Source organism: Lissotriton helveticus, chromosome 12, assembly GCF_964261635.1.
Source record: "Lissotriton helveticus chromosome 12, aLisHel1.1, whole genome shotgun sequence".
Classification (NCBI taxonomy): Eukaryota; Metazoa; Chordata; class Amphibia; order Caudata; family Salamandridae; genus Lissotriton; species Lissotriton helveticus.
The window spans coordinates 706,117,107-706,130,248 of record NC_136073.1 but is presented as its reverse complement, the minus strand read 5'-3'; the positions used below and the strand labels follow the sequence as shown (position 1 = coordinate 706,130,248).

The following is a 13,142-nucleotide window of genomic DNA, read 5'->3' as shown; positions in this document are numbered from 1 at the left end:
AAAACCCAACCTGTACAACAACTGAGTTGTGACTTGCAGATGATGGAGCACTGTCTCTGGAGATTCTGCTTTGATCAACCAATCGTCCAGATACGGGAATACAGGTTTCCCCGACCTTCTGAGATGTGCTGCCACCACAGCCATCACCTTGGTGAAAACTCGAGGTGCAGTAGTAAGACCAAACGGAAGGACCGCAAACTGGTAATGTTGCGATCCCACCGTGAAAAGGAGATACTTTCTGTGTGACTTCAGGATAGGAATATGGAAATAAGCATCCTGCAAGTCGATCGACACCATTCAGTCCTCTTCCAGCAGTGCCTGGAGAACCTGAGCAAGGGTGAGCATCTTGAACTTCTCCTTTTTCAGGTAAAGGTTCAATATCCTAAGATCCAAGATTGGACGAAGTCTGCCACCCTTCTTTGGAATCAGGAAATACCGGGAGTAGCATCCCTGACCCCTTTCCTGCTCCGGAACCACCTCTATCGCACCCTTTCGTAATAGTGACAGGACTTCCTCCTGCAGGAGAAGTAGGTGGTCCTCTGAGCAAAATCCTTGGCAAGGAGGGTAATCTGAAGGAAATTCCCGAAAGGGAAGAGCATACCCATTCTCTACAAGATTGAGAACCCAAAGATCTGATGTAACCGATTCCCAATCCCATAGAAAATGGGTAAGCCGACCCCCTACAGGACCCGCATGATCCGGAATGGCGGATCTAGGGGTGCTTTGCTGATGGTGAACGGGGTTGGGAAGAGGAGGCGGAGGCTTGACGTCCTCGAGGACGAGCTCTTTGTTTGCCCCTGTAGGATTTTGCTGTTGCTGCTGCTGTTGAGTTTGACGGTAGGGACGAAAGGACAAACGTCCAAAACCTCTATACCTCTTAGTCGCAGAGCCTCTGGACTGCAGCCCCAAAGATCTGGCAGTAGCCCTACTGTCCTTAAATCTTTCCAAAGCTGCATCAGATTTTTTGCCAAATAGTCCAGCACCATCAAATGGCAAATCCAACAAGGCAACAGAAGTTCCCATATTGTGAGCAACTGAATCAGCAGTGTCAAGACCACTTTGAATCACTTGACATGCAGCCGCCTGTGTATTGGCAAACACCTCATTAAAATCCTTCCTGCTGTCCTCAGGAATTTTAGGAGCCAACTGCCATACAGAGTCCATCAGGGCATGTGTATAGCTCCCCAAGAGACATTTGGCATTGGTCGATTTTAGAGCCATACTTGCTGAAGAGAAAATCTTCTTCGCAGTCTGATCCTGTTTCTTGGACTCCTTATCCCCAGGCACTTGAGGGAAAGCACCAACAGTCTTCTTCGAACAGGCTGCCTGTATAACCAGACTTTCAGGCAAAGGATGCGAGGATAGAAACTCAGGATCACCAGGTGCTACCCTATACCTCCTTGCAACACCCTTAGCCACGGCAGGAGCTGTAAGAGGCCTGTTCCAAACCTCCAATATAGGCTCAGTCAAAGCCTCATTAAAAGGAAGCAATGGTTCCACAACTGAAGATGGGGAATGGAGGACCTCAGTCAAAACATTAGACTTGTATTCAGCTGTAGGCAAAGTCAAATTTAAAAATTCTGCAGCTTTTTTGATGACCACATGGTATGGTGCAATGTCCTTTGAAGGGGCATCAGATACAGAGGACAGCTCTCATTCAGGGGAAAGCTCCAAACCAGTAGCATCCCTCAAATCATCAAAATAGTCCTCCTGAAGCTCACCTTCTTCCACCTCAGCCTCAGCCTCTCTAAATCTTTGCTCCTCTATAAGGCGCTGAGCTTCTCACCTCGATCTCTCCTTCAAGAGTTGCGCCGTCGGATCCGTGACCGACTCCGACGGAGCCGGCGCCGGCGTCAAGATCGGATCCGGAAGCCCAGGTCGCTGCTCACGAGGTCGAGTCGGAGCCGGCGACGATGGAATCAGCGTTGACGACCTCGGAGGCGCAGAGAAATGCCAAGGCGGAGCCGGCACCGGCATAAATGGCAAAAGGAGCTGGAGCATAGGAGTGGGGAACTACTAACTTATATGCCAATGGACCCATGGGACCCGAAGGGGGTACAAAGCTCTCGAGTAGGCTCCATACATTGCGTTTAAAAACGAGGTAGGGTCTTGACCTGGAGCTGGGAAGGGTGGGTAAGGACCCACAGGATGCTCTCTCGGAGGTTCCAGATTCGCCTCCTCTTCCACAGGCGGATGGACTGGAGTCATAGAGCCCTCAAGTAATGGAGCCTCTTCTTCCTCTTGAGCCGGGGACGGCGCGGAGAGGGATCCGATGCCGGAGAACGCACTGGCGACTCCAAGGGCAAAGCCTCACCTTCTGGAACACCAGGTGAAGGAGACTGAGTCCTTACCGGAGTGATGTCGAGATCCATGCCTTCGATTCTTATGCTTCTTCTTCGTTGACCTCGAAGCATGACCAGATGACTACCTCGAAGGCGACGCCGTGCGGCACCTCGACCTCGACCTCGACTTCGACCTCGCCCTACTCGAACGCGATCTCGAAGTCTTCTTCTCCTTTCTACCTTTCAACTTCGCCACCAGAAGTTTTGCTTGCCTCTCTCGAAGAGCCTTCGGGTTCATCTTCTTACACGAAGAACAGCCTTTGACATCGTGGTCCGAACTCAGGCACCAGATACAATCCTCGCGCGGGTCCGTAATCGACATCATCTTGCCGCACTCCCCACATGGCTCGAACCCGGTCTTCTTAGACGACATCTTCAGCGAGAAACAAAGAAGCAAGAAGACCCCAAACAGAGAAAAACAGTAACAAAGTTACTAACAGCTACAGAGGTTCCCCGAAACCGTTTGCGCCGACGACGTGGAAAAAAGGGAACTGATGTCATCATGCCGGCGTAGTCCTCTTATGGAGTCGGTGACGTCAGCGGAGCCGCCTGCGATGTCGTGCGTTCCTGTAACGTCGTCCACGCCGGCGAGCTACAAAGAATTTTCCGAACGTTGCTGACGCAGGGGGATATTTAGAAGGTGAGGAATCCACTGGCAGTTGTATCCATCAGAAGCCGCCTTACTAATACCATTGACAACTTTGGTCAGCCTGCATTTGACCGCTACACACTCCAAGATGTCCACCACGGAGAGATGATACTTTTGCTACACAAGCACATGAGGGGTTTGCTCCTATTGGCTCCAGCCTACCTCTTCTCTTTCCTCTTCTCCTCATTTGACATTTCCCAATAGTGTTCACCAAGCATCCTAATCCATTGGGAATAGACCACTTGGCCGCCTCGTGTTACTTATTACATGAGGTGGCCTAGATTTCCAACATGAACACAGATACCAATATGCCTAGATTCCACCATGAGGGATCGATAGGAGTTATGTGCACCTGATTTGCTCTCCATCACTGTATATGCAAGAGTACTTAGGTTTACTATACTTTTCTCTTACCATTCCCCTTGATTAACAAAACATTCAACTGTCTTAGTTTACTACTTAGAGGCCACCTTACAAAAACCATGGATGACTTCGGGATGCCCAGCTTTTAACCACTGCACACTCTGAGGTAGGCGCCACTGAGGCATGATACCTCTGTTACATCAGCACGTGAGAAGCTCACTCCTTTTGGCTCAAGCTCGCCCCTCCCCTCCTCTCCTCTCCTCATTGTCCACTAGGTCATCACTCCTTCCAGCTTCTGCCCACACCACACCTGAGGACAATCGCACCAATTGCCCGTACCTTCAATGACAGGTCTTCTCCTCTGCTCAGTCTCGAGCCAGGCGAGCAAAGGAGGGTAGGTCTCTTGTGCTCTCCGTGCAGAAACCATGTGAGTATGGTTGCTTCTCTTGAAAACTTTTTCTTTTTCTTTTAACACTAAGTCATTTGGGTCCCCTTGATTTACTGTTTCTTTTTACTGACCATCATAGCTCTTTCCACTGTCAGCAGCTGAGCACTACCCTCTGCTTTTGACCTATAGGGCATAATTAATTGATCCAAAGGGTAAGACCCGTCACTCACAATGGAGGACAACCAATCAGTTATGATACGCTGAGTAACACAAACACAGATTGGTTTATTTTGTCTGTTCCATGTATGTTCACTTGCTTATTCTGTTATATTATATGTAATTGTGTGTTTTTCACTTCTTTCACTTGTGGTGACTGGTCAGCGCCAAAAATAGCATGTGCATGTCTACCTTTAGAGACACTATGATACAGTGAGTTAGAAAATCGATTCTGGTGACACATTGAACCAAACATACAAAACATTTGTTTACTGAGTGTATTCTTTATTTTTTCATTTATTTTCTAGGTTAGATGATCAATTCTAAACATTTTGAACCAGGTATTTTCTTCTACAGGAATACCTTAGCAGCATATCATGTCTTAGGTGTGGGGTTGGACTATCCCCCATATTTTTGGTCCTGACGAATCATTGTGGAACCTTTTTAGGCCATCGAAACCTGACCACACTCACAGATTTAGTCTACTTGGGTACATCACGCCCCTGTTTTAGCCCCACCAAATTATATTTTTTCAATCCTACCAAGGGAACCATCACATTACAGTTCAGTTCGGTATCTCTTAGATAGTTTTAGTATCCCTTTACTTCACTGTACACATTTACTCCACCCCTCACATTCAAAATGCCCTTACACAAGCACTTCTCATCAGACAGCAAAAATAAAAAGATTTCCCCTAAAGTGACCCTTCGTGGGGCCCGTAGGGCATTATAGCGCTGGACCTATGAGAAGCAAGCCCACTATGAAGCATTACATCCTCAGTGATGTGTGAGGGCACCAAGAAATAATCCTTAAGACTCCCCCTTCTTTGCCCGCCTTCCTTTCTTCTTTGCTTTTTTGATGGGAACAATATCTCCACTGCTTTTTGCATGAATATGGCCTCACATCCCCTGAATGGGGATTGGCTCTAACATGAAGACTACCTATTGGCTAAAGGAGATCCATTAGGGAAATGAGTATAGCCCTGAAATGTTGTGGCTTTTATTGATTCAAGTGGAGAGGATTACCTCAGGGAGTTCATCTCCATCTGCTTCTTAGTAGGTCAGTCCTTCCAGGGAGTGGGAGAACCACACCTGATTTTCCCAACAGGCTAAGCCCAATGCTGTGTACCCATATTATAAAAATTACCTTTACTAATAGGATACACAGTTCTACCCTTCTCCGACTTTGTGTTAAATTGACTTCCCCAATGGTTCAACACTGACCCTTGAGAGCACTAACCTCCTCATTCACATGATGGGCAAAACTGTCAATCTGTTCGGTGAGTTCTTCCATGAAAGAGACATGCCATTCTCTGTATGGGGCTTGTTTTAGGATAGTCCCCAGGAACTGCAAGGAAAACAGTGAGAGACTTTAATGCAGTAATAGAAACGTAAATGCAGTATCCACGGGTGACGTCTGCAGTGATTTTGAGAAGATAAGGGTATACAAACTTCAGCTAACAACCTCTGTAATGACGAAATTATATTTGGACAGAGAACCAGAGAACACATATAGCAATGCTTAAATAGTGTGGTGTGATATCAGTGCTCAGAAGAAACAGGAGGCCTTGACAGTGGCCGTGATTTACACAGAAACACATGCAACAAAACCATGCTGCCCACAAATTATTGTGAAAAGAGCAACAGTGCAGCCATCCAGACAGAAAACACATTGGGACTATGCAACAATATCACATACTTAGAAGCAGAATGCAAAAACATTTTGGGTATCCAGCAAGGGGGCAGACTGTAAATTTCGTGTTAACAAGGGTGAAGACTGAACACAAGGAACATACAATTGCATCTCAGGAGCACAATAGAAGCTCAGTGGAGTGTGATGGCCTGGCAAAACATACAGTGACAGAGTGACAATTCAAATGAAGATAGGGAGCATGGATCATGTGCCAGTCCGATTGCAGAATATGAATTTACTGATAATGTGGAATGCAGTGGGAAGAGTGATAGTGTGACAGTCCAGGGAAAGAAGAACGTTGTGCTATTAGGATTATCCTGGGGGATAAAAAAGAGTCAGAGGAAACAATTACCAGTAAGGGGCTACGTTTGTAGCCCTGTGCAACAACAGTCAGATTTATGAGTAATGCAATGATCACTGTAGAGCCTGTAATTTACCTGGGTAAAACATGCAGATAAACTCTGATACATGTAGGACTAGGTGTCGTAAGCATGCAATTTCCAGTTTTATGAATGTCAACTTGGGCCCATAAGGTTTTTAATGCTTCTGGTAAATATTGCATATTAGGGAAATGTTATGTACCGAGTACAGCTGCTCCCCCTCTGTGCCCAATCATAATCAACATCATAGTAACGATCATAATCCATAGAAATAATAGGGATATGGTGAGAATATTGCAACCTCATAGCAGAACAGCACTATGATGGGGTGAATTTAATATCTGTATATATTCACGCTGAATGAGTGGCTTTGGAAAACAAAGAGACAAGCGTCATGTGTGACATTCATTAGCAATTCATCCTTACTGAAACAAGCGTGCATTTCCACTTTGCCAAGTCAAAGTTTCTTTCCGTGGAAGCTGAAATAGTAGTTGGTAAAAAAGAAATATATGTAAGTAAAAGTGAATAGCAAGCAACATTTCAAAGGCAATGTGCTTACATACCAAGCACTAGCAGAAGTAGATTCACACAATTCAAAGTGTGCAAAATGTGTTTGCTGGCTCAGCCTGTCCTTGGAATTGAGTTCAAGGTCATTAGTTGTTCATGTGCCCTTGATGTCACTCTTAGCTCCTTATATCTGGTTGTAATTTTAGGTTTATATATTCTGGTTTCCTTTCTTATATAACAGAAAGGTCACCACACCACTTGTTTGCAGAAAAACAGTTCATTACAGAGCTACTGCCAATAAGCATTTCAGCCGTCAGATGAAGCCTTGATCACATAGGGGATCGCCGTTGTGGTTCAGAGTAAAAAAGAGCACATGCGCTCTAAAATTACATACACATAGAAAAATATTCCTTTATTATATCAAAGACCAAAATATTTTATAACACTTCTTAATTTGCTATAATACCCAAATGTACCCCAATATAGTCCTAGGTAGTCGCACAAGCTTTTACCGACATTTGTCCTACCTTGCTCTACATAACAGTTCTGGCCCTGACCTTTTACCTAGTTAGGTGCTGCATAAATGTTGTGTAGTTTTTAAAAAAAACTGGCCTAATTTATTATGCATGAGGATTCTTAGTATCACAGCAGGATTACAATCTTGTGCATAATAACTCTGTATAAGAGTCACCACTATCGTCATCCTTGGCTGACATGCCCACAGTACCATGGCACATCTAGGTAGAACCCCTGATGGTACCTTTCAGGTATATAAGTAGAACATCTTTGCTGGGCAAGCCGGAGGAGAAAAAGATTCTATGCTGACATGCTGACACGAGACGCTGAAGTCCCTGCATGCAGACACTCCAGTTAGCAGTTGTCTGACCTTACTTGTGGGTTGTCCACTCAAGACCAAGATGGGGTCCTTTGCTTTCTCACATCAGGTATTGGGGTTTGCTCTTTCCTAGGAGGTTCTTGGCTATACACCAACATACATGCTAGGTACACTTAGGTACATCTAGTTAGGGTATGCATCGTAGGAGTACGCACTATTGACTTCATGTATTTATGTGTCTGCATATATTCACTATTTTAGCACCATGGTAGATTTCTACTTTGTATTTACTCTATTGGTGCTTGTAATCGTCTATATCTGTTTCTGTCTCGTGGTTGTTGCAGCACATGTATTTTATGCTAGAATGACTCTGGTTCAATAAATACTTATTGAAAACGCCCCCACCATTTAGTCTGTGTATCTCTCTGAGATAAAGTGAGCACAAGTGACCAAGAAAAAAGTATCGTACTGTTTCCATGATCCCTGAGGGTCAGGGTTCTCATGTTCGATAGTTGCCAGAAACTATTCTCTCCTTGGTAAGGTTGTGGGGCTTTTAGTGGCACTGTGAGCTAGCTGGTCTACATACTAACATATCCTTTGGGGGTGTCTGGAATCAGTCTGGACACCAATCCCTTAGTTTATGTTGTCTAAAACGTAGAGATCCTTTATAGATTTGTAGGAACTACCCGACTAATTCACATAAGTGACATTATAATTTGCAATTAATTATACCTTAAAAACACAATAAAACACTTCCGCATGATATCTGCTACACAGGCTGAAATACAAATCTTGTTTTTCAGAAAACAAGGGTGTCTAACCTTACAGAGTATATGTATCAATCAATTTATTAACAACATAATATCACCAACTTTTCTAAATATTCCTCCATGTGAACTTCTCACATAGTAGGATTCAATTATGCAACATTTTAAACATTACTTTTAACTGCAACATATGGTTGAACCAGAGTTCTAACATTTTCTTTCATATTAATTGCTGTGAAATACCCTGTTCATCCTTAGTCATCACACAAACAATGTTATGCCCGTGTAGACTAATCTAACCTACCATATACCCTGACTAATACCTACTTCTAATACAAACGCAGAGAGAGCGTTTGGTGTTTATAAATGTGTGTGCAAAATCTCTTCTATATTGAGGCCAACAGGGATATTTGTTTCAAGTTTAGTCATTAGAAGAGTTGGTGCTACTGAGTTGTTACAATAAGTCACAATTGAAATAAAAGAAAAGGTGCCAAAACAGGTAGTGCTCTAAAATAATGTTGACCTTGGATATACTGAAGAAATATTGTTTTCTATGTTTATGGAATTTTTTGGCACATATGTACTTTAAAAAACTGAATCAAGATGCCGCATTCTTATGTGATCAAGGCTGAGTCTGACAGATGAAGCGCTTCATGGCAGAAGCTTTGCATTAAACTGATTTTTTCGGCAAACCAATGTGTCAACTGCCTTTCTGTTATACGCGGAAGTAACCCAGAACTTGCAAGAAGATACCTGACTCCGTTTCTGTTATTGCCTCATTCGGTTTGGAGTACGGCATCGGCCAGCTACAAAGAAAGACTGTGACTATTTCTTTTTTTGCTTACTTATACAAGCCTTCAGCCAGACCTCCTCATCTGCAGGTCTAACGTGTCCTATCATTCACATTCTCTTCTGTCCTCCACAGCATACATCATGGGCCAATTCTGACTTTGGCTAACTTTACTGTGAACAATGGCGTTCTGCTTTTTCACAAGGAGCACATCCACACACAAATTATTTTCATTTAGTTCCAGGGACAACAATAAGAATGTGACCTTTTGAGACCAAAACAGTATTTTTACCTTGGTATGTACCTGGCATCACCTCCCACAATACAAGTTTATAAAAATCGTGAAAAAAACATGAGTGGACAAGGTCTAAAAGCTAGCAGCCAACACCAGACTTAATGGCTTTGTCATTGGTCAATGGTTGTTTGAAATGCCATTAATACTTGTTAAATTGTGTGCTCACTGGTTCATGCTTTGGAGTCGTCTCACCTTCTAAATATGTTATCAGCGGGGGGATCTTCCTTCTGAGGAGTTTTGCTAGAAATGGGTAATTTGCAGGAATCAGGTGCTTGAGAAGAGCCAAGACTGAAGTTCCCCTTTCGACATCCCAGCGAGGATATGAAGAAATTACCTGAAAACCCACAACAAAGAATTCAGAAAGTGATTCTTTCATGAGTTCCTATTCTCTAGCCTTTGAAACTTCTGGAAATGCTACCTTGTTCTCTATGCAGTACTTAGTACCAACCACATTTTGGCTGTTTCTGTACAATGTAAGTAGCATGTGGTACTGATAACCAATTTACTGGAAATAAAACCATCAAATTCAAAAGGATAAAAGCTGAGTTGAATTTAAGATCTCTATTAGTAGGTTGCATAGAAATGGCAGCAAACAACTTGGGAGGAGGGATCTGGTGGAATATGATGGGGGTAGAATGTGATACTCACCAGCAATCTTATGAAGAGTCTGTGTATTGGAATTTCTTTAGCTGTTTAGGTACAAAAGAACGAAGACATGTCATACTCAATCCATAAATTACTGAGCAATACTTGCCAAAGGAAGACATATGGCTGACACACACACTTAAGACACCCAGTAGTACCTGTAAACAAGATGATGGGTGGCATTTCAATGAGCCTCTAGCGGTCATGAGGATTCTTTGAAATTCCTGCAAATACTGGCAAAGGCACCCTTACCACTAAGGAGTGCCCAGGGGTGTACAGTACCTTGACAGCCTATGCTGCAATTCTCTTCCTCCCTCCCTTAGTGGTTGCTGTCAAGGAATGAAAGCTGGAGGAGGAGCTACCTAAGCTGCCATGCACAGATTCCTGCTACAGCTTTCATTGAGGGATAGAAGACTCCAGTGGGATAAGAGGGGATGCGTCATGAGCCGTGGACGTGCTTTACATCCTGAAGGACCATGGAAAAATGGGAGCCATTTTCTGACAGCAGATACCCCAGAAGAAAAGAGGACTCCAGAACATGTTCTTGCATATCTATTTTCTAATAAGGTTAACGACCTGGGGCAAGCAAGAACGAGCACATATTGTGCCTGTTTGATTCTGCTCAGGACTCCTAACATGAGTGACAAATAAATAGACTATGATACCATCTGACCAGGTCACTTGCACTTTATCAACACATCCACTGGAAAGTTGAGTGGGGAGAGCTAATTGGTTCCCTGGAATTACAGCAATTACAGGTATTCACCACCAGATGCGAATCTCCTTCGTAACCTTGGAGTCAGTCAAAATATTTATTTTCACTTACCATCATTGAGCATGCATCCCTGCTTACAAGTGAGGGCCAATAACTAGCATTTTAGTATGGAGTTGAAGTCCAAAATGTTGAACCAGAAACATTGCATAGACAAATATCATAACTAAAAGTAACTCCATGGAGAAATAAAATACATCCCTGTTGCGGTCGGCAAAAGTAACAACACATAAATAGGTACCATGCCCAGCAGGGCATGATCAACATACTAGACTGAAGTAACATCATGCAGAGCAAGAATACTCCAAGGATTGAAGAGGAGCATTAGAGCCCTGAGTAGCCTCATGGTGTGTGGAAACCTGGGACAGTTAGTACATTGCATTAACCAGACTAAGAGCTGAAACAAACAGGAAAGCCACTTTATGTCTGGCAAACTACAAAAAGTATATAGGGACTATTTACAAGCCCCTTGTGCCACCTGTGCATCACTTTTTGAGACACACCAGCAGTGCAACCTGCTGCTCCATATTTACAAGGACAGGTAAAGCCACCCTGCGTGGCTTTTATTGCCCTTGTAAATATGGCCCCTTTACACTCAACACTTTGTGTGGAACAGTTGTGCCATGGGTTTTGCTGTGAGATTTCCTGCGCAACACCCAAGGCTTCTGCCGCATTTCCAGATTTACAAGAAATAGTACACCTGGAAATGTGTCAGAATGCTACACCTCCCCAGGGGGAGGTATAGGGAGGTGCAACAAGAACAAATATGTTTATTTCGCCTCGTTGTTTACCTCTTTCTACGCATACTGCATACTGCAGCACATTTAGGAAGAGGAAATTACCTATTGTGATTGTTTTTGTGCACAAAGGTATGCCTAACTGCATAAAAATAAAGATATGCCTTACTTCACAAAAACAACCATCCCTGTGATGCAGCCACCCTTGCACCATGGTACAAGGGTACCTTCATAGGTGCATGGCAGCTAATTAGGTACCAGCACTGGGAGAGCAAAGGGATCCATTATATCCTTGTAGATATGAAGCATCCCAGTGCTTCGGAATTAACGCAGCGTGGCACAGCCAAATGGCTTGAGGCACAGCAATTAGTTAATTCCTTATGAATAAGGCTCACAGCGAGCAGCAACATCAGCACAGACACATATATCTCTAAAAGGAGAGCAATAAATGTTATTTGAAATATTGACACCCACGTTCTATAGTAACTCAACCATCACATCCTGAGCTAATGGACTGGTTCTTAAACTCATGCCTGATCATGACAAAGTAAGAGGGGATCTGGGGAGTGGAGGAGGAAGCATTAACCACCTTCAATGGTAGATCCCACTGTGTCAATGAGTAGGATGCTTAAGACTCACCACATTCATGAAAGTTGATGCTTGCTTTCTTATCTACAACAAGTAGCATCTGGCACAGTGCTGGCACAGATGAAGTATAGTCATCTTCCAGCATGTAGCTCAAAATCTCTTTCCAAAATCCCTGCAAGAAAGAGCAGCGAATGTGTTATTAGTATCATTAGCATTTAATAAGGCTGCATTCCCAGAGATAAACAGTCCTAGCCGGTGGGAGGGTTTCTGGTGGGTCTTCTGGCGATGGGGCTATATTTGAATTATTCCCTTCCTGATACCATTCCTTGCTGATGGGGTCCAAGACAGATTGCTGGTATTACACTGATGTAGCACCAACCCTGTTCAATGCTACAATCCGTGATTCTATATCCGAGCAATTATTTGCAGAGAATGAGTGCAACATTTATTCTCCAAAAACCCTGTGAGTGAGCTGCTTTGTAAATTATCTCATTATCTGCTGTTATCCTCATAACAATCACAAAAGAGAACTATCTTTATAAATGTGCCAGAGTGTGTAAAGCTATGGCTGGGAATGAACGACCCTGTTGATATGAAATATTGGTTCTTGATTTATAATCGGGCAAGTAGCAAATAGGAGATGCAGATTGAGTAGCTATGTTTTGCAATGTGACTGATGTGCCATTCAATCTCGTTTCAAAGTGGCTATTTAGAATAATTTGGAAAACCTCCTGCCTCATTAAAAAAAATGAGGTAGGATTCGACAATCTTCTATGAATGCTGGAAATGCTGGGAATGAGGACTGCATGGGACAGCAGACCTCTATCCCTGCAGCAGAGGAAACAGACTTTACATCGCGTCTCAAATCACGCTGTGCCTTAACAACTTGGTCCAAACCACTAATAATGATAATAATAATGAGATTTATAAAGCACATAGCTGCGTCAGATGTGTGTCCCAGCACTGGGGTATCAGTCCTATTATACAGAGTAAGAATATGAATTCCCCTAATCTAAGTTAGCGTGAAAAAACATGTTTTTAAATCCTTGCGATATCGTATTTCAGATTTTTCTTGCCTAAGCCAAAGTGGTAGGGAGTTCCACATCTTGCCTGCCAGTAGTTGAAGAAATGGCCTCCAATGTGAGCACTTTTGATTCTGGGGATAGATGCAAGAGA

The 13,142-nt window shown here is 43.5% G+C and overlaps 1 protein-coding gene across 1 annotated transcript in view; it reads right to left on the bottom strand.

The window, feature by feature from the left end:
• LOC144798101 (maestro heat-like repeat-containing protein family member 2A) overlaps positions 1-13,142 on the bottom strand; it is a 60,320-nt gene that overhangs the window by 30,801 nt on the left and 16,377 nt on the right. The window contains exons 8-12 of the mRNA XM_078668864.1: positions 12,018-12,138; positions 9,873-9,913; positions 9,417-9,558; positions 6,457-6,509; positions 5,198-5,305 (exon numbers count right to left, since the gene is read on the bottom strand). Coding sequence (XP_078524990.1) covers positions 5,198-5,305; positions 6,457-6,509; positions 9,417-9,558; positions 9,873-9,913; positions 12,018-12,138 — 465 coding nt within the window. The remainder of the gene's footprint in view (positions 1-5,197; positions 5,306-6,456; positions 6,510-9,416; positions 9,559-9,872; positions 9,914-12,017; positions 12,139-13,142) is intronic.